This window comes from Macrosteles quadrilineatus, unplaced genomic scaffold (assembly GCF_028750875.1).
Source record: "Macrosteles quadrilineatus isolate MER2022 unplaced genomic scaffold, UCM_ALF_1.0 Scaffold_8__2_contigs__length_117827958, whole genome shotgun sequence".
NCBI classification, from domain to species: domain Eukaryota; kingdom Metazoa; phylum Arthropoda; class Insecta; order Hemiptera; family Cicadellidae; genus Macrosteles; species Macrosteles quadrilineatus.
Genome location: NW_026542601.1, coordinates 26,459,328 through 26,481,307, shown reverse-complemented (window position 1 = coordinate 26,481,307; position 21,980 = coordinate 26,459,328). Strand labels below are relative to the sequence as shown.

Below are 21,980 nucleotides of genomic sequence, written 5' to 3'. Positions count from 1 at the left end.
TCTTCTATGCTATAGTAGACCTAAAAAAATATTTTGGTAAACTCATACAGTTCATGAAACGGCTATATCACTTTAGCTGTGACCCCCACTCACAGGCTCTAAGTGTGATATAGTACTGTTCAACATTGGTGGCTGTGCTTGTGTATTTTTTTACAATATCTTTTTGTAACTACTATAAACTTTAGTTTTGGTTTTATTTTCCTTAGGGACTTCGAATAATGAAAGACCAACTCCGAAACTTGACAGACGAAACGGAACTGAAAAAAAGCGATCTCTCAATCATGAATCCAATAAATGAAAATGAATATGTTCGGCCGGCAGAAAGGCATGCTGAAGACTTAATGATGAAAGCTCAACAATATGCTGAGTAAGTTAGTTGTTGACTTTTTGATTGAATTGCATGTGCTCATGATTTAATAATGATAGTGTGCATAATGGTTTCAATCTGTAGATACTCTTCCAGTTTAAAATATATCAATGCTGTTTATATCGGTAATTATTAATAACCAATAGACATTTCCTTTTTTTCATAATTTTTAAGAATATACTGTACCAAATTTCACAACCATAGCTGGTTAGCTCAATGTTTATAAAGCCTGCACTGCATGTTAATAAAAAGGTAAGAAGGTGGCAAACTCTCTATTGAGAATACTTATAAGCTTGTTGATAGTTCGAAACTGGATCCAGTTGCCCTCAATCATCGAGCTTTTACTTTAAAACATATTGGCTTTAGTGGACTAATTAATTTGTCAGACATTTTCGTATTCTATTTTTTTTTTAACTTTAAAGACTGTAATCTTGTGTTTTAATTTCCATTTTTTAATATACATATTGGTGACCAAAAATGCAAAATATGCATTGTTTACAAGTTGGGGTTTATTTATATAAAATACTAATATTTTCTTGTTTTTGTGTTGTGCCTCAGGACTTTACAAAAGTAAGTAGTTGGTAGTGGCTAAAATATATGAACGTAAAATCAATTAAGATAGCAATTATGAAGAAGAATATCGTTTTATGTTGGCAAAACATATTTAGTATTTAACTAGCTGTCTTGAGTCTTTTGAAACTTTATCATTTAAGTGAGTTAGCCCTCAAAACTAAAGTCACCTCCACACAAAGTACTATCTCATCTATATATTTAATCTATCTTTATTTGTCACTCATAATCAACATAAAAAAAGCATGGTTGTGTCGCTATTTTGATGAAATTGTGATTGGAAAATAGTTGAAAAATCAATACTTAACACTTCAGATTTGCATACCATAAACACATTTATGAGCTGGTCTAGTCGTAGAGCGTAGGGTTTTGATCCCCAAAGTTCTGGGTTCAAGTCTTGTCAATCACCATTCATTTGATAATGCTCCAACCCTATGACTCTAGTTTCAAATAATGTGGTTCAATGTTAGATCCTAGTGTCCAGGAATGTCAAGGGAGGAGGTACAAACCATAAACACATTAAATCTTGAACAAATCGTTGTCTTTGTTGTAGTCTGTTTGTGGCCACAAGGCAAGATGCAGGTGTAGCTTTGCGGGCCAGCAAGGCCTACCAGGACATCGCAGACGCTCTGCAAGGGGCGAGGGAAGCAGCTGACAATGCTAGTCTGGCTGCTGACTTTGCATTTGAGAAGGTAAAGCAATAATAGCCAGACTTATGTGGACTACAAAATATCAACTTTATTTCATATGATATAATTCATTATGTACTAAAATATTTTTGTCCAAGTGTATGTTATCTGTTAATAACCAAGCCAAGTGACCTGTCAGTAATGTAAAATCTGAAAAACTAAAATATTATAAATTTGTTTACTGAAACGTCTGTGATAGATTTAGTTCTTGAGTCAGTGCTACTAACATAACCTGTAAAGACGATTAACCCACTTTGGTGAGACTTGTATTAGACATATATGATTCATTGTCCAAGTCTCAACTCCAAATATCACGACTGATCTGATATTTGGCTCGATCAGGGGGAAGTTCAACCCAAGGGGGTTTGCTCTAGTTAACTTTGCCTAAGGCCGCAAATATCATAAATCCGGCACTGCTGCACAGACCTGTATGTCATCAGTGGAAGATGATAGAGTCTAAATAGCATTTGTAGATAAATGTTTTAAGTTACTGATCATAATCATATACATGATTTAGTTTTACAATTACATGTTAGTCAACTGGTTATATCTCTCACTAGGTTTATCCAGGCGTGGGTCACAGATCTCTGATAGACGAGGCAGCAGCTGTGAGGGCAAAGGGACGGACACTGGAGGGGATGCTGGTGGCTCGTAAGCGGCTGACGGATGATCTACGGGAAGGAGTGCGAGCCCCAGAGGCACAAGTCATGGTGTTACGAGACATGTTGACGGCTGCAGGCAACGGGGATAATGCTATCTCTCGGGAACTGCAGAAGCTGGCGACTGACTTTGGTATGTATTCTCATATGTTGGTTGAAAAAACAAAGACATATTTACATTTTAAGATTAGTGTCACCATTTTTTAAATATTATTATCATAATGTTATTTTAATGCCCAGAAGAGGAGGTTACAGATACAACTAACAGAATCAGGGTGAAAAGCCTTGTATTTATGTCAAAATGATTTAAGAGCACTAAAAAATTAAACTTTATAAATTTTAAATATTTTTTTACACATTTAAAGTTAAACCCATGAATCTATGGTGAGTCAGTGGCTCAGTTGGTAACGTGACAGACCATGAATCCGCGACAGCAATGTCAAGGGTTTGTGTTTGGGGTCGGCCACTAAATTTTATCAGTACAGTTCACTTGTACTTTGGCTCACACCTTGCTCTGCTGGCTATGTTCCAGCACAGACACAGGGCTTTGTAAACCTTCAAATCCAAATGCAAGGTTAAAAGGAAAGCTGCTAATCTCTTAAAAAAATAAAATAAACAATTTAAATCTTTTCCAGATGGTAAGGAAGCAGCTGAAGCTATTGTAGCAGCTGATGAGCTGATAGATCGGACAACTGCTTACGAGGAGGTAGCAGACTTAATGACGGATAAAGTAAACAATGAGCTAAAACCTGCAATGAAGAAACTTTCAAGCGAAGGGGAAGAAAGTATCACAGCAGCTGAGAATTTAAGTAAGTTTTTAGCAGTCATTGTTTAAACCTAGATAAACAATATGAAATTCTTAAATAAAATAAAATTCTGATTCATCTGAAGTTGGAGTTGAACTTTAATGTGAATCTTTTCGTAAGTAGGCCTACTTTTTTATAGACTGTGAAAAATTTATGGAAACGTTGTTTTACTCTTCCTGTTTGAAAATGATGAGCGTTTTCCAAATGAAAAACTTCTCCAATGAATGCTAAATGAATATCTATAACTCATATTGTTGATATTATTGTACTTGAGTTGGAGTCAGAAAATTAATCTATTTGGTACAGTTTCAGAGGTTAATGCTAACGTCCGGAAAGCTCAAGATCTTGCCTCTCAGATCACAATGACTGCTCGAAAACAATCAGAAGAGTTTGCAGTTTGGAACAGCTCAATCTCAGCAAAACTTGATGAGCTGCGCAGCAAAATTATGCAAGCAAGACATATAGCGGATGGTGTAAGTTGGCCTTTGCTACTTGAATTTGAAGTTGGTTCGCTATTCTTTAATTTCAAGTCTAATGTTATTTAGGTACGGATTTACTTTTTGAAAAATGTTTGAAAAAAGTACTTTTTGAAAAATGTTTGATTTTTTACTTGTTCATTTCTTGCTAAACTTAAGCAAGGTTTTTTTAAAAAAAATTTTCATAAAAACCTTGTAGTACCAATTTCTGATAACCAGGTGAGTTTTCACTGTTGTACGATTATGTCGTATGTTTGCAGATCCGATTGTCTATGACTGGTCGCGAGGGGGCGAGTTGTGTGAGGTCGTACGAGCCATCGCAGCTGGAGCCATCGACCATGACATCCATCGTGCTGAGTTACGCTATCAGCAGCCAACAGAGGGACGCCCTGCTGTTCTACTTGCCCAGCACCACCTCGGTAACACTTTAACACTACCTGAGTAAAACTTTAACACGACCTGGATAACACTCAGCACTAGCTTTAAAACACTTTCATGGTAACTCTTCAACACTGCCTTGGTATTACCTTAACCCTACCTGGATAACAGTTCAATACTACCTTGGTAATACTCCATTACTAGCTTGGTACCACTCCATACATCTTGATCTGGTACTGTAGTACCTTGGTAAAACTTTGTTGCTACCACGTTAACACTCTGGTACTACACCAGGAATACTCTACCACTACCGTAGTAACACTTTGTTACTACCTTGGTAACACGCTAGCATTACTCTTGCAACACTCTATAGTCCTTGATAACACACTAGCTATGGGTTTATTATAAAAAAATATATAACCTTTACATGTTTTTTTTTTTTAAATTCCTAGAAGTTATTCTTCTTTTTCTGCCGATGATGTTGGAAATATTTCAAACTCCATCTTCACTTTGTGTTGTTGGCTGTTGCAGGATGACTTTATCGCCGTGGAGATGGTGAACCGCAAGATGAGGTTTGTGTGGAACGTAGGAGGTGGTCCTGGGGAGGTGACTCACCCCCTCCACATCCAGACAGCTGGGGACCTCAGCAACGACCAGCATTGGTACAGGGTGGAGGCGGAGAGGTCAGTCAAAATAAACCCTACTTGTTCTTTCTTATTTTCAAAACCTCTTCAATTTCTAACACTCATCGCATTCCCCACCACTTTATCATGCCTCCTGATTTATCTTCTCTTAGCATTCATTCACTTGTTTTTCCGCACTATTATTTGGTTTTATGATATTAGCTGTACCCGCGGGCTTTGCCCCGTTTAACTTCATAAGTATTCACATGGCTCAATCACATCCTGGTTGAAGTTCATTCGCTACGCTCACTCACCTTTAGGTTGGAGCTCGTTCGCTGCGCTCACTTGCCTTCAGGTTAGCTCGTTCGCTACGCTAACTCGCCTCCAGGTTGAAGTTCGTTCGCTACGCTCACTCACCTTTTGGTTGCAAATTAGCTGTTGTCATAAATTTAAAAAAATAAAGTGCTGCACCCTGTTGGTAATCCTTGTAACTTTAATGCTATTGAACATCATAGAACAGAACCAACTTGTTTAATTGAAACAGCTGTTAAGATTCATTAACTCCTTTTAAATATGAAAAATCATAAGGTTAACATGGGAAACTCCAGAGCCACTGGGGCGGAGCCCGAAAGCCCGATCAGAATAAAAACTACTTAGTTTTCCTATTTAATGCCCAAAGAATCGGTGTACCAAATTTCAGCCTCCTAGGTAAATGGGAAGTGGGAGAATTAGTGATGAGTGAGTGAGTGAGTGAGTGAGTCAGTGAGGGCTTTGCCTTTTATATATTTAGATGGTTAGTGTGATTAAAAACCACTCCACTCTTTTTGCTTCAGAGTTTTGTCAGCTTTTATTTATTTGTTTGTATCCATTAGTATTTGGATTATATTTTTCTCAGGTTAGTTAGCAAGAGTCAACACCTTTTTAAAACAATTCAGAGATACTGAGGTTTTTTATTGTTTGTAACAGTGAGCTATAGTATTAATTTGTTTTAATACTAAATGCCTATAAAAGAAAATAAAATATTGAATGTTACCCTTTTTAAAATAATTGATAACTATTCTGTAAGGTATTTTCTTCTAAACAGTAGGTTGTGTGTAGGATCAGCAATGTGGGCCGACTCTCAGTAAGGCCCCAAGTACTGCCTGATGGGTCGCCCCTAGCTAGTGGCTCTCCCGTCAGTAACGTGTCGGCCCCAGGGGTGGGCAGACTGGACGTGGGCCCCGGCGCTCGGGTGTGGGTGGGTGGCCCTGGGCCCCGCAGGCCACCACAGCTACTGTCCACCCAGCCGGGCCTTGTCGGGTGTTTGCATCGCCTTGAGTTGGACGGACGACCCATCGGACTTTGGAACTTCAAGTCAGACAATAACGCTTGTACGGCCTGCATAGAAGGGTAATTGCTTTAAGTACAGCTTTATATTTCTGTTGATACTAATTAAGTATGTTTATTAGTTTTGAATAAGCTTTTAATATTAGCCTTTATGGACTGTTCATTATGATGCTATTTGGTAATAGGTCCATGTTAGATAGTAATAAAAACAGAACCATTGCATTGACAAATATTTTTAAATATCAATGCCAATGGTATTTTAATTGTATTTTTGGCTTTAAAGTAAAATCAATTTAGTAGACTAAAATTGTTTGAAAACATTAACGGTATTGTTGTCAAGAAAATTATTTCATTTTACATTCATCTATGTAGTTTGTTTTCTTAGCATGACGTGGTACTTTCATGATCATCTCATTTTTTTACAATTTTAGAGCCGAAGAAGTCAAAGATGAACAGTCCTTCACTTTCACGGGTGATGGTTACGTGGTTCTGCGGCAAGACAGTTCCAGTGCTTACAACAAATATCTCTTCAGTGTATCCGTCAACTTCCGAACTTTCGATGAAAATGCTTTGTTGTTTCTGTCAGTCAGCTCCCAACAAGTAAGTTGTCATTGATGTCATCAATAGTAATACCACTTCATACTCTCGACTCTTTTCTCCCAAAATGCCTTACATATCCTGTTGCCTTATAAATAAACAGCTGTTACCGAGGTATTCAAATATTTGGTCCAATAATAATTCAAATCATCTACCAGTAGTTTTTTTAATGGTTGATTCTCAATGTGTATGCATACAAAGGTTGCTTTGGTTCACCCAAACATAACTTAAGAATATGATATTTTTTTCACAATGTAACCTTTTAAATATCCTATGATGTTATATTTTCAAGATGCACATGTAAATAAGGTAGACTTTTTATTGTCTTTTAACAATATTTAACCAACAATTTCAAAACGGATAAAATATTAATTTTGAACTTGAGGTTATACAAAGAAAAATATAATTTTGATCTAAAGTTTTGTTCTTAACACATGAAAACATTCACTTTATTGATATAAAAAAATTGTGGTTTCAGGACAGATTTGTGTCTCTAACACTCTCGCATGGACACGTTGTGTTTAGAATTGGCTATGGTGGCGACTCAAGTCTGGAAATGATGACTTTGAAAAGATACAACACTGGAAACTGGACTAGACTTGAAGCAAGTCGTTATTTTGACAGAAAGAAGAAAATTGAAAAAGGTAATTGCTGTGTAGGCCTAGGAAAATGTAATACAATTTTGTTTAGTTATCTATGTTTAGAAGTTAGCCAAGCAAATAGCTTAGTAGCTGACAGGTTCGGTAATACCTTTGACTTCAGTATCTCATAGTCAATGGTAATGTAATACCCTTAAAATAATACATTGTCAACATAAATGAAAAAGTATCTAAGGGCGAAATATCAATATTATGTTGTGTAACCTATTGTTATGCGTCTAACACTTGAACTCTATTTTTTCAAGTAACTTAACTAAAAAAATATCAACATAAAAAATCATTACATCTTAGTAACTTATTATGAACTATCTATATAAACTAGGGTTGCTTTCAGAGAGGTGAAAGCCAGTTGAGCGGAACAAACGTGATTTGATATTTGTATAAGTAACTAAATGTAAAAAAGTCAATAGATGTATTAATGCTTGTTTTATTGATTATAATTGTAATAATTCAAATTTGTTTTTACTACATCTTGTTATTCAGACACCTCTTCCAGAAGTGCATTGGTAGTTTTGACCAGGAAAATATTACAGTAGTTGGAATCTGATATTAACATCCAAAAAGGGCATTAAAGTATAAAAAAGAGAAAGGAAATTTAACATTCAAATTCAACTTTAGCCTACAACAAAAACATTGGTGTTCATTTTTCACCCTTACAATCGGTTTAAAGTATTTAAGTATAAAAAACAGTAACTATTTAAAAAAACACGTGAGTATTAAAGTATAACATCAGGAGGGAAAATTTGACATTTAAATTCAACTGTGCAACATAAACATTGGTCTTCATTTCAACCCTTGCAATCGGTTAAAATCAGCTTTCTTTGCTGAAAATAATTTATGATTGTTAATACCAAGTATTCTTGATATGATTGTAATGTAACTGGAATGTAGGTCTTCCACCATTATTGGGACGATTTAGAGACGGCATTTTAATACTGGCCTTAATAAAACCATTGACCATTGGATACAGAAGATTTTGATGAAAAAGCTGGCTATAAATTTAACGTGGGGATGGAATGTCTAGTTGTATTGATAGTCAAAGATAACCGTGGTTAAAAGTGTACTTCTATAAGTCCAGGTAATTAATTATTTACTTATTACGGTTATAACTGGACGTATGTATAGTCCGTGGCTTGGCAATCAAATAACAGTATTTATATAGGATAGGCTACTGTTATCAACATTTGAAATTACTGAATTGTTACCAAATTACTGTTTCACAAAATGCAGATTCCATTTCAGACGAGCCATTAAAATGAGGATTTGCCGAACAATTATTAATATTACAGAATAGTATTTAATGATGTACAACTTTTCACATTTCATAAATTATATGTTAGTTTTGCTATGGGCAAAGGTCCAAATCCAAATGTTCTTTTCTTTTGGTTTTTATGTAGTAATTTGCTACAATCATTGACTTTATATAAAGTCAATGCTAGAATACAGTAGATGGTTTGTTAAGACCATATGCAAACATTTTTGAAATCGTTTCCCCATTTAACCAACTATTCCAAAAGATAAAAATTATATGGTGCAACACAAATAAACAACTCGATCACCTACCTATAACCTACACTTTACCTTCCTAATCTAACCTTACTTCAAAACATTTAATGTAGTCACGAGTACTCATAAACCCCGACCTACCTTCCCCACATGCCTAAATTAGATCAGTGTTCAATCTGCGTTTTATTAATAAGTGTAATAACTTACTGCACCGTCGATGTAATTCAACATAATATAATCTGTGATGTATTATCGGATTAAATATCGATTTCGATGTGGTTCGATATATCGCTTATTAAATCCTGATTTCTAACATTGGCTGTTTCTAATCAGCTGGCAACACAAATAGGTTCCCAAGAAAGTAGTCACTGGTCCGTATCCCTCCGCTCCTTGTTTATGCTCCGCGCATTGAGAAAGTAGTTCCGTATATTTTCTCGATTTTCAGTGAATTCCGCGCCTTAAAAAAATGTTGTAACGGCATTTTCTTGTTTATTAAAATCATAGGAATGGTTTAAAAACGTTTAAAAGAAAAGTATAGAAAGTTCAGAAATACCTTATGATTCTCTTGTTTACATTTTTCTTGTAAACAAAAAAACTGTCATAGCTACTTTAGTCCCATAAGCCTAATGTTAAAAATTTAAAAATTTAAGTTCGTTTTAAATTGCATTAGCATTATCTAATTGAAATTTGTTTGTTTACAAACCATCTCATTATTAGTCTAAGTAGTCTTGTTAAGTTTGGCTGAAATGTGTTCAGCCGTTATTGAGTGATGGTGTTATATTGTTTGCATTGAAGTTGATCCCAAAGAGCTTCGCTCGCTTCGCTCGCTCCGCTCAATAAAATTAGAGTTTTGTCTGTACATTGCTCAGAATCATAAACTTTTAGGTTATTTTTACGTTTTATACATTAAACAAACCGAAATCCAATATAATAAGGCACTGAGTATTTATCATACCATGGTAGGCTAACTTAATTTTGAATTATCCTTTAGGTGTCCTCAAAGTAGAGACAGAAATAAGAGACGGAGCCCCTACACCACCTCCAAGTCAAGACTCCATTCCAGACTTTTCGGGTGCTTTATTTTACGTGGGTGGTGTTCCCCCGGGATTCAAACCACCCGTCAACATTCCCGGGTCTTTCTTGGGATGTATGTCAGACTTCCAAGTACTCCAAGAAGGATACCACCTGCTGAAGAACAGTTTCTGGGGCGTACAAGCTTCCTGTTCTGATAAGGTTGGTACCGGTACCGAAAATCTCTTTGAAATATTTTTCCTTGGATTGAAAAGTTTTTAGTTGCCCGATTATGCTAAACAAAAACAACTATAATTGACCAGTTGAGAGGGTTAAACAAAATTGGATACGCTGCACCAGGTGATTGTAGTCGTTGTATCTTTAAGTATTGGTAACTTATTTTCAAGGGTTTGTTTTTTGTTGTTTGGTGTGAATACTGGAGTGTAGCAAAAAAAAAGAGTGCGGGAAAAAATGAGCGCGCCAAAAGGAAGTAAATGCATCAATTAGCTACTTGGCGTGCACCAGTGCAAGGAAGCTCACTTTGTCAGGTAACTGTAGAAAAATGTATATGAATGACAAAATCCATTTTTATTATATAATATGTAGAAAAATGTATATGAATGACAAACCCCATTTTTATTATATAATATGGCTTTCTGATTTTTTTTATTTGATGTATAAAAAATTAATCAACTCGTACTGTGAATGTGTTCAAATGTTTAACCTTCACTCGTTGACGTGAAAAAAGAGAAGACTAAGAGAAGGATTAAGTTCCATTACATAATTTTACAATTTTTACTCTACTTTTCTTTTTGTTTTTAAGTTCATATATTGTTATTATAATACTAACAGTTATGTTATTCGTATTCAGCCTCTCACCGTAGTTGGTTTCAATGGTAACGGCTACTTAGAGTTGGCATCACATTCTCTCAAGAAGAAAGCTTCTTTTGGATTTGTGTTTGCGACAACACAAGAAGATGCTTTGCTGATGCTGTCTACTTTTGAAGGACTGGTAAGCTATATAAATATAGTCTATGGTTGGTTAAATGAATATTTGAAGGTTTTGTCTCTGACCGGAATCCCGGATAGACTGTGTCACACTAATAAATGCATGAACAATAAACTAAACTCTTGAATTTTCTTGAATATTTAATTTTAAATTCATTTTTAGATTATTTTTTTACATAAAATATTGATTTAGTCATCTAGATTTAATTTTACAGAAACAATTTTAATTTAGCAAAAGCTGTACAATATGTGCCTTGCACATGCACTTAACGTGGCTAAACTAAATCAATCAATCGATCAATCATCAATCAGTCGTGTGATGTGAATTACATTATGGAATCAAACAAATCTTCAAATCATATTTTCTATGTCATAATTTTCTTAGTTCACAGACTTTTCACTTTTTCTTATCTTTCTTTTTTCCCAAAACAATTCAATGTTTGAACTAGTGCACCGGTGGTATCTATTTAATCCTAAAATTTCATATTTACTTACTAATATTGAACATGTGAATGTTTTTTTTAACTTTGGAATTAATTTTGCATGCTGGGGTCTTAACTGGAAAGTGTTTTGATTTCAGGCAGGACACTACCAGCCCCTTGAGGATAATGAAGAAATAACTAACACTATCGAGCAAGAGGTAGGAGTCTTACTAACATCTTCATCTTTCTCATACTTTCCACTGTTCAGTTTAAAAAACAAATTCTTCCTATAATTTTAACTTTTAAGTATAACATTAATTGCTCGCATAACATAAACCCGTTGAAGGGACAATTAATTGCACATTACTTACCGTAATCACCAAAATACATGTTGAGCGTATTAAGAGGAGATATTGTTATTATTGACTTTTAAAATTCAGTTTAGCCCAACTTTTGATTCCATTGCATTCTGGGGAAAAGATTATAGGAATACATATTTATAACTTTATAACTATAAAATATTTATAACTTTAACCTGAAGAGGCATATTATAACATGGGTTCTGTGTTGTGATGTTCTTTAAAGTTGACTGGTTATGCATGTGGGGGTGTTAAATATGAAGTGTTTTGATTTCAGGCAGGCATTTATCAACCCCTTGAAGAAAATGAAGAAATTACTAACACTATCGAACGAGAGGTAGGGGAACTCTACTAACATCTTCTGATAATCTAATTTTTTTTGGTTTTTTTTAAAAGGGAAAGTTTTTTTTACGTGACCCATGGGCATTATGGGAAATTAAAAATACCTGTCATAGCATTTAAGTTTGATTAAGGTCATTAACCTTAATTTGGCTGTAATATATCATGACATTACATTGTGTTACTCTTATACCATTTAGCTAGTCGTAGTTTAGGCCTAAGAATAAGAGAGAAACTATCTTGTTCATCCAACCAAAATATTTTAAGAGACTTTACAAAAATTATTGATTGTTAAAATGTAAGGCTTACCTTACGATCCAATCTATTTTATAGTGGAGACCTAGGTTACTTACTATTTTTACGGTGAAATGTTTTCATGAAAAATTATTCAAGATCAAGAAATTTTCCATCGAGCAAGTGACAACACAAAATATTTATAGGGTCATCAGTAATTCTGATGGAATCAAATTATCACCATTTATTTATTTCTACTGTTTCTCCATTGTAAATTCAGTTTTAGTTTTGGTTCAAATCTTTTTTACATTTTAACATTTTGATTTGTAAGTGATCCAGGCCTAGCGAAACTTTCAACTTAAATCTTACTGATGAAATGCCCAATTTTTAAACATCACTTTTGCATCTCTAATACTGAAAATCAATTAGTAACATAAAGTTGTTATCATTTTTAGATTTTTACCTCTTTTTTGTTGTATTTGGATGGATACATAGTAGACATCCCATCTATATGGACCAGTTGTAGCCAACTTTTAGAAAAAAAGAACATAGCAGGGTGGAAAAAAGTCCCGGGACGGTTAAATATTTCAAAAACTGATAAAGATAAAGATATAGATTCAAAACTTGTTACACAGTTCTTTGTTATTAAAATAATTTTAACACATTGTTCAGTGATGCGCTATCTCTTCAGGGGGACGGCCCACTAGGATTGGGAAGAAAATCTTAAATGTAAGCATAGGTTAATATGCACATCAATTTCAAGGCCTTTACTAGTAGAATAGTAGAAAGTTTTTTCCACCCTCTACACACAGAGTGTCTTACAGTCCAAAATTACTTTTTCTCCCTTACATTTTGTTACTGGTAGTTGATGTTATATAAAATAAATTAGGTATATTGTTTTCAACAAGTTGTAGTTGGGGACGTATAAAACTAAAATCAAATAGTAACATTAGAATTACTTTTATTTGTATGATGTGACAATGAGAGATTCCTAAGTGTGTTGTGTTGTACGCAGGATCGCCTCAGCTACTACACAGTGAGTCTACGCAGAGGTCAGTTGGACGTGAGACTCAACGCAGGCCGAGGCGAGGTGCGACTGGCCAGCACAGGCTCGGAGTATGGAGATGGGAGGTAAGAAAACTTTGTGTACATGTGTGTTAAAAATCAGGAAGGACTAGTAGGGGTGTGACTTAGAGGTGATTTGATGTTTTCACTCTCATGGTGGATTGGATAGCCTATACAATATATTTATTCGTCGTCCAAATTTTTTATATGACTTTTTTCTAACGCATCTAAACCTAACCTAACTGAGAATAACACCAACATTCTACTTTATTGTATTGTCCTGTAGATACCACTCCCTGTCTCTGACCAAGCAAGGGCGTCGGCTGGAGCTGAGGGTAGACGATACTCTGCACGCCAGCGCCAGTCTACCAGAGGGCGCCACTGTTGTCAAGGCGCCGGGCAGCGCCGGAGGACTGTTCCTGGGCGGGCTGCCTCCAGGGTTCAACACCACTGGGCGAACCGTTTCTAGTATTCCATTCATTGGCACTATCAAGGACGCCATATTTAATGATCAGTAAGCCATTTGTGTAACTATTATTACTGCTGATTTAAGACCAAGTTATCAAACTTAAGGTGGTGTATGATTTTAAGTTGAAAACCCAATGAAGTATGTCTAACATTCATTAAAGGAAGTTTAAAGGAAAAAAAACTGATAAAATATTTGAGCCAATGATTTTTTTGGAAACTTTGGGTACGGTAATGATTATTACAGAGAAGAGAAAACATTGTTTCATGTTTTGTGATATAAAAATAAAACATGATCTTTCAAGTACTAGACTTATTGTGATTTAAGTTTTGTCTGAGAAGATTAAGAGTTGAATTATCTTGCATATAAACATGTGTTTCAATCCAATCCTTTTCCAAAGGAAATAAATTATTAATATCAAATAATTTACAGTCTTCTATAGTGCATGTTGAATACTTTTCTTTATTGCTTGATTTTTCAAATTCAAAGCATCAGCTATTTGAGTTTTTGAGTTTCTATAAACACTTTAACTGTCCTATGTTTGTAGGCTGCTCCACTTTGACCGGCCAGTGTCGTTTGAGCACGCGGACATAGGCAGGGAGGGCCCCGCGGGTGGCCGGTCGCCTACAGTCGCACCTGTCATGGAGGGTCGCGCAGTCGCAGGGTGTCGTAAGGTCACGAGCTACACACTGCAGCCTGGAGCCGTCAAGTTTGGAGATTCCACGTACACTCACGTCCACGTCAACTTCCGCAAGAGGAGCACTTTCCAGAAGAACTTCACCGTGGAGATACGCTTCAGGACTTTCTACCCTGAAGGGTTGATTTTTGTTGTGCCTGTACGTGTCTATTATTATTAGTCAGAGGCCAGTTTGATCATGGGATAGGTTTGTGGATTTTTGGCGGTTGGAAAATGGACCCAGTTGTCCATGTTGATTGGGTTATAAATGATCTTGGCTGAAAACCCAGCTGATTTTAGTTAGTTACAAGTAAAGCTACAGAAGGGGTTTCACTAAATTCTGTTTTCTATTTAGTCCATTCTACATTCATCCTTCGCTCAAGTCAAAAAACCACCAGTTGCATTCCCATCTAAGTATTTTACTTTTAGACACCAAAATATTGGTATGATTTGTTTTCAAACTAAAACATTATGTTTGGGACTTAGAGAACATTAACTAAATATAGTTTGAAAAGTATCTAAGAGACCAACTAACCTTATGTAATTAATTGTCTGGATACGTACAGGGTGTCAGGGGGAAGCAGCATTTCATCATGGTCTCGCTTCAGAACGGCCGATTACACACCGTTTTGAAAGGAAGAAAAAAAGTAGAGCTTTCATCACAAGCAGTGCTCAATGACGGTGCCTGGCATCATGTGAGTACAAAGTATACAAAAATGAGATTTTATGATACAGTTTGGCGAAATTGTAAGTAATATAATATGCCATGGTAGAATTTATATTGACATTTTGTAATCTCTTCCTAAAATGTAGCAATGGGTGAAAGCTATTTTACCCATTGCTAAAGTATTTTGCCATTAAAGTAAATTTTTGGTTCTAGACATTTGTGTCTCGGTTATTTTGAATGATAACAATTTGTCAGATTTTTTGAAAAAATTATATGTGTTCGGTCAATGGTTACGCACATGGTAACATAATCTGCAGTACCTGTTCATTAAAAAAATAGTTCAAATACTTTTATTGCAAGGATGATTACTTTCCACACCAGTTTCAAACAGAAACCTCACCAAAACTTTATCATAAAAGTTAAAAGTTATTTCAACATTGTGGTTTAGGTATAGCATAAATTTTTGTGTGTGGGGCATTTACGTAAACATTTAACTAAAAAAACAGTTAGAGTTTAATCATCACACTACACAGTAAGAAGCAGCCTTCTGTATTTGTCTTTTTGGACCATAAAGTCATTCTTAAAAAAAAGAAATTGGATGGTAAAGTCAGCTGGAGTACGATGAAGTCAGATGGCGAATGGTAAATTTACTGGTCAGTTTTGCAATAGGCTATATCAATGCTACACTGGCGACAAAGCTTCCTACTATATGTTTGACAAAGCTCCTCCACCGCCCTCCGAACCAATGCTAATATTTTGTTAGTTTGAACGTGAATCACTCAGATCTAGGACTGCCATTGTGTTGATTATTGTGATTACTGATGATTTACATAGGTATTAATTGATTACAGAATACATTATAAATCCAAAAAGTATGAGGTTTAAGTTAGAGTATGCCATATTTCCAAAGCAGTGAAATGATAGGAAAATATATAAGGCTAGACAGTGTTTTGATTGTAAGTAGGTTGTATTTCAGTTACCCTGTATATTTATTTACGCCACTACATTATTATGACGAACTTCCTACGCAAGGATTTAGTTTAGAAAACAGCTGTTTGCCACCAGCTAAATCAAATGGGGTTTCATTGTGTACTACTGTACTGTAATGAGTTTTACCGGACACCAATCAGCTGATTATACTGTATTTAGGTGGCAATGAGTGGTTATAACAAAAACATAACCTCTCTTATGCTATTGTTGCTTGTAGTGTGGCAAGATTTATATGCAATTAATTATTGCACGCAACTCATCCGAGAAGGTGTTAATGGTAGGTCTACTCACATTAAATCCTACCCTCAACAAGCCTCAAATAGCATCTATCATGCTTGTAATGTAAACACCCGGCCTTGTTGTGTAATAAACTACTACTGATTTCCTGAAAAATGAAAGTTTACAGAAATTTGTCATGAAAATGGGCAATGAAGCGTGTTACTATAATTTATAGTAACAGTACTGGACTCATAGGATCGTTAAGGCTCAATATAATCAATCTAGTGTTGCGAGCGACATTCTGAGTTGAATAATAATGATCTTAAATTAATTACTGAGCCAAACCACATCCATATCACAGCCATTTTGATGATCTAATATTACTAATGCATCTAATTATGAATATAATAAGGAAAAGAACACTGAAAACCTCCACTCGTACCTTAAGGGTACGAGTGTGCTCAAAAGGTATAATTTACATATTAAGCTGGAATAATTTATAGTTCCCTAACCCCTTAATCCCCCCTTTCCTGAAAATTTAGAACATATTCATAAATCTCTTAGACTAAGAATAACTTATCAATTCGGCGATGGAGTCCAGCCTTGACCATCGAAGTCCGTCTACACGCTCTTGAATCCGGAACACGACTACGACGCCCTCCCCGCGCTTCATACCCCCCCGCCCCCCCAAGTGATCAGCTGATTGACCGTGATTGGAAGACATAGCATTACTGGCCTTACCATAGAAAACATTCATAGCCTATTCATATTAACCAAAATCAATACGGACTGCAACTAATTGTTTTCAAAATCTCTCCTCACAGGTGACGATTCAGAAAGAAGATAAAAAGCTGTGGCTCAAGATTGACTTCATTGCACCCGAGAAGATGAAAGTTCCATTCAAGAGAATGAACGTAGGCAGTGTAATGTATGTGGGAGGAGTTCCTAATGCTGCCCTCGCTCTGCCAATGTCATTGGTAAGACTTAAGTTAGCAAGCAATAATGTCCGTCAAACAAAACTATATTAATCCTGTAATTGCTAAGGAAAAAATATGTATCCTTTTTAAGTTTTTGTAATAATACAACTTTGCTTTATTCTGACATTAAATTTGAATCCTTACACTATTCTTGATCAATGTGTCCTATGCAATTAATAAACAGGTAAAATTTGGCTTGAAAACTTATGTATATGTTTGTCCTAGATATCAAAGATTGATGGATTCAAAGGCTGCATGGAGGGAATGAGGGTGAATGGACGCGGGGAAGATTTGGTCGGGGACAAAGCGGTTCCTCACAAGGTGGGGCAGTGTTTTCCCCACATAGAGCGGGGCTCATACTTCCCTGGCGACGCATATGCGGTTTATGGTGAGTAACAAGAATTCATTTTAAAATTCCAGAAGTTTGGTCAATCTACTTTTGGGTAAAACGATTAATCAAAATACACTGCTTGGAGGTAAGATTTGTTTGTACATCTAACTTCTGCAGTTAAATGAGATATTAAGAGCTTATGTTAGCTTCAAAAAAATCTGAGCTAGAAATTCATTCATCTTTGGTAGAAATGTTGGTTTCTATCTGCTTTCCACTTAATGCAAACCAAATCTTCTTAATTTTTTTTTCTCACATTCTTTTCTCTTTTCAATTTACCATACCAGAGTTTTGTATAGCTTATATTTTATATTTCGTTTGTCAGATACACACTTCCAAGTTGGAGGTCAGCTGGATTTGGAACTTGAATTCCGGACGTCCGAGATGAGCGGAATTCTACTGGTCGTGTCAGAACCGCAGGGCTACCCAACGGTTTCACTGGAACTGGACAGTGGAAAAGTAAGTTATTTCTCAAATTTGTCATTTTTCAAACACACTAAAACTTGATTGTAATAGGGATTTATAGCCAGAGGTATTTTTAAACAAGCTTTTGGTGATAATTATTATTGTATTAATGTCTAAAATAATATTAAAAAAAAAATTTCAGACTCAGTTTTGTTAAACAAAAATTAGATCTGTTTGCACACCTACAGTAACGGGTGGATGATTTGTCTTGACTACGAAGAAATATTGTTATTGTTATGCAAAACTAACACTGTTCAAGCAAAGAAAATATTAAAAGTTGTTTACTAGAACGATTGACTAAATGTCCAATGATCAAGGACTTTGGTCCAGTTTTGAACTATTTATCTTAACACACTTGACACTTTATTAACTGTTGTAATTCAAATTCAACTGTATCAACACTGAACCATCTGTACACAGGTAGTGCTTGCCGGAGACATGGGCGACAGACGTCCGTGGAAGGTAGAGCAAGGGTTTGCTACAGAGTATGCGGTGTGCGACAACAGGTGGCACCACGTGTCTGCGCGATACGCGGAGGGACGGGTGACCCTGAGGGTGGACGGAGTGGAGCAGAGCTACTGGCTGGCTGACCACGGACACTTGACGGAAGCGGACACTAGCAGTCCACTGTACATCGGCGGCCTTCCAGGTCAGCTGATAACTAACCTTGTTTATCATCGACATTGATGTCTAGTTCCATCTGTAGATCAGCTGTTATCATTTTAAAATTTAAAATGGAACATAGATGAATTCCACAAAGTGTGCTGTTTAATTTGATTTTCTCATTTAGTTGTTTGTGCTATTTGATTTCCCTTTGAAAATACAATTGTAGGATGATTAAATTGGTAGTTGACGATTTAACTTTACAATAGAAGAACTTGTTGATTGCTAGAAACGTTAAAATACAATGAAAAATGTTTCTTTCATCTTTTGGGAGTCCTGAAAGTCAGTTGAGATGGAATTAAGGGTGTCCTGTGGTGATGGGATGTTGTGTTCATTCACTGTAGTCCAACAACATTGATTTTAATATATTGTACTAAATAATAAATAAACTTCAAACTGTGGCTTGCATAAAAATAAAGAAAGAAAATTTTAATGAGAAATAAGTAGTTGAAACTTATTTCCTGAGGAACTTGTATGTAGGACTGTAAAGAAGGATGACTGGCGGAGTCATAAGGGAGAGAAAAAAATTAATTTCAGTTGGTCTAGTATATGGATTTGAAACAGTTGGAACTGAACAGCTCCATATATGTTGTATTAAATGACATGATGAAATGAGATCAATGTAAAAATCCTTCACACTTGACAGGGATATTTTACATTAACTTATCCTTTCTATTTTTTCAATGGCTAAAAGGTCTCTGCAGACAATCAATCAATCAAATCATTCTTATCCAAACTGTACTTCCAGCCTAGGATTCTAAGGATTTTTTTATATTAGACTTGCTTGGATGGGAAAGAGTCAATCCGGGCAAAAGAAACACAAAACCTTTACACTTATCTAGTTACTGAGTTACTGAAGTGGTCACACGTATCCCTTACAATACTTGGCCTCATCAACACAGACTCTCTAGTAGGTTCAGTTGGCAGCAACCCCCACATCGTGTGCAAACTTCCTCATACCTTTTCAAAACTGGTCCACCATCTTGCTTTGAGTCTTCAAACCAATGTTAGATTACGGCCAAGAACTGTCATGGCCACCCTTGGACCGAAGTAATATACTATAATTATTTTTGTGTAAAGTTTTAGTGTTTCTTGTGTTAGGACGAACTCTCACATTTAAATAAGTCTGCTACGACAACCACGATCCCTAGTCTAACCAGCTATTTTATCTGAGGAAATTTAGAAGTTGGTTTGGTGGAAACGTCTAAAAAAACTCTACGAAAAGGAAAATTTTGTATAAATTTATTAGACTAATGTACTAGTACTATTAGTGAGTTTAAATGGAATGGGGCACAAATAGGTTTTATGCCTTACTATTGCCAACCCTCTATTCACTTATTAATTGTTTTCCTTTTGTTTTGTACTAGTGTTCTGTGTTGATAAATTATTAGACTTAATAAATTCCCAGTAAACCCCTGGTCCATAGTTTTGGAGGTAGTGGCCTTAGTAGGTTTCGAGTTGTAAGTAGGCTAATCCTAATAAAGGTGTTGGTTGAATATGGGTTTGTAGTTTTTTTTTTTAACAAATAACTCTCTAATGCAGTTAACACATTTTGAAGATTGCATTTGCTTTGTTATAAAATCTCTGAATGGTATTTGTGGAAGAAGGAAAAGCTGTTATTACATTTTCTCTTAATACCATTCCATCTAAATTTTTAGTTTTGCCAAGTGCAAACATTTTTCAAACTTGATTGTTACAGCAAAATAAGTTAAAATCGTATTCAGGATTTTTTTATTAATACAAATATTACAACACAAGCATTCATAAAAGGTTGTTTGTTCAATAGTCCAAATATATTTTTTTACAATCTGTACAAAAGATATATTTATTTAAAATTTGGATACATTTGAGTTCCGCAATAACATTATTTACAACTATGTTATTTTGTAACAATAGTGCTTTCATAGTGTAAGATAATATAAAATAGATGGATCAAAATTTTAGCTGAACACATCTAAAATTTGGTGATGGAATATCTTAGACTTAGAGTAAGGTGTAAAAATAATGTAATTTGGCTGTGCATGTAATTTTAGTCAGGTGTTGGACGGAGATACACACTTGCCATGCTACAAATACACTGCTGGTTGCTTTAATATAATTAACCAAAGTAGCAATAACCACAATGTAATTCTCTTGTGATGTGCATTGTTTTAGACCAGTATTTCTGGTTTGCAGATAATGCAGCCAGCGGAACTTTGCAGTCGAGGGAAAACTTCAAAGGCTGCATTCGTAACGTTAGAATCAGTGGGGAGAGAAAAGACTGGACGACGATGACGTCTTTGCATAACATACTGTTAAGCTCGTGTCCTCTACCTAGTTGATCGTATAGTACATAACCTAAAATCTCGAGCTGTGATCAAACACTGCCATAGCCTTCTTCATAATCTGTTTGCAAACGAGTCTCTAATACTATAGGTAGCGATTGTTAATAAGCAAATTGATGCAAATACAATAAAACCGCAACAAACTGAAGGGTGCAAGGCCATTTTCAGATAATATATTTTCCCAGGAAATCTATGAATGGAATTTAAAGGCTACTTTGGTTTAAAAAATCCACAATAGTGATTTTTTACATTATTTTATTTCCTGTCATCTTCAAATCGACAACTTTATATCAAATCGATTTTTCAAAATAATCATTTGTTTTTTTATACTTCATTTCTTATCACAATATGAGATCATTGTCATCATATGCTTGACTACATTCCGCTTACCATGCCAGACCCCCAGACTCATGCAAAAGCAAACAATTTCTCTTGCCCAGCTAATTTTTCAACTGATTTGAATTTTTTACCATAGTTTCAGTTAATCTGGGTTTGGGTTGAACAGGGTGCTGTCAGAAGAGGTTTTATTGTAATGAAAATTAGGTCTCTTCTTTCTGAAATACATTTCCTTTGTGACATCTATACATACTCTACACGCTACCTCTAGTATTTATGAGCAACTCTGTTATCAGTCACACTGCTACCTAGATCATCATCGACATATCATTCCAACATATTTAATTATTTCACTCATACTTTGCCAAACACAATACCTTCTGTATTTCATTGAGCTGATGCACTTAAAAGTTGAAGGATTCAGTATTATTTTTAGTGGTTTGTATACATCTTGTGTAAACAAAACACCCTGTAAATTGTTGTAATAAGTTTTAATGTGTTCAGAGTGAGTTGTAAAATATTATTAATTTTAGTAATTAAAATCTTTATGGAATATACAGATAAAATTTTGTAAAATACTTGCAATGGTGAAAGTGTTTGGTGGAGCAAATTTAGACCAAACACTACCAAATATTTGTGTTCTCCTACAAAATAAAAATGAATTTTTAAATGTTTTTTTTTGTGTATTTGGTGGAGTACATAATACTTGTACTGA

The 21,980-nt window shown here is 35.3% G+C and overlaps 1 protein-coding gene across 1 annotated transcript in view; it reads left to right on the top strand.

The window, feature by feature from the left end:
- Positions 1-21,238, top strand: part of LOC128999821 (laminin subunit alpha-1) — a 132,888-nt gene extending 111,650 nt beyond the window's left edge. Inside the window, exons 32-53 of the mRNA XM_054426512.1 lie at positions 207-367; positions 1,491-1,629; positions 2,187-2,418; positions 2,921-3,094; positions 3,398-3,564; positions 3,828-3,986; positions 4,477-4,628; positions 5,667-5,957; positions 6,326-6,494; positions 6,970-7,135; positions 9,648-9,889; positions 10,539-10,679; positions 11,256-11,315; positions 13,045-13,160; positions 13,381-13,608; positions 14,108-14,396; positions 14,803-14,931; positions 16,937-17,089; positions 17,315-17,477; positions 17,803-17,936; positions 18,363-18,591; positions 20,781-21,238. Coding sequence (XP_054282487.1) covers positions 207-367; positions 1,491-1,629; positions 2,187-2,418; positions 2,921-3,094; positions 3,398-3,564; positions 3,828-3,986; positions 4,477-4,628; positions 5,667-5,957; positions 6,326-6,494; positions 6,970-7,135; positions 9,648-9,889; positions 10,539-10,679; positions 11,256-11,315; positions 13,045-13,160; positions 13,381-13,608; positions 14,108-14,396; positions 14,803-14,931; positions 16,937-17,089; positions 17,315-17,477; positions 17,803-17,936; positions 18,363-18,591; positions 20,781-20,926 — 3,840 coding nt within the window. The 3' untranslated portion in view covers positions 20,927-21,238. The remainder of the gene's footprint in view (positions 1-206; positions 368-1,490; positions 1,630-2,186; positions 2,419-2,920; positions 3,095-3,397; positions 3,565-3,827; positions 3,987-4,476; positions 4,629-5,666; positions 5,958-6,325; positions 6,495-6,969; positions 7,136-9,647; positions 9,890-10,538; positions 10,680-11,255; positions 11,316-13,044; positions 13,161-13,380; positions 13,609-14,107; positions 14,397-14,802; positions 14,932-16,936; positions 17,090-17,314; positions 17,478-17,802; positions 17,937-18,362; positions 18,592-20,780) is intronic.
- The last annotated feature ends 742 nt before the right edge of the window (positions 21,239-21,980 follow it).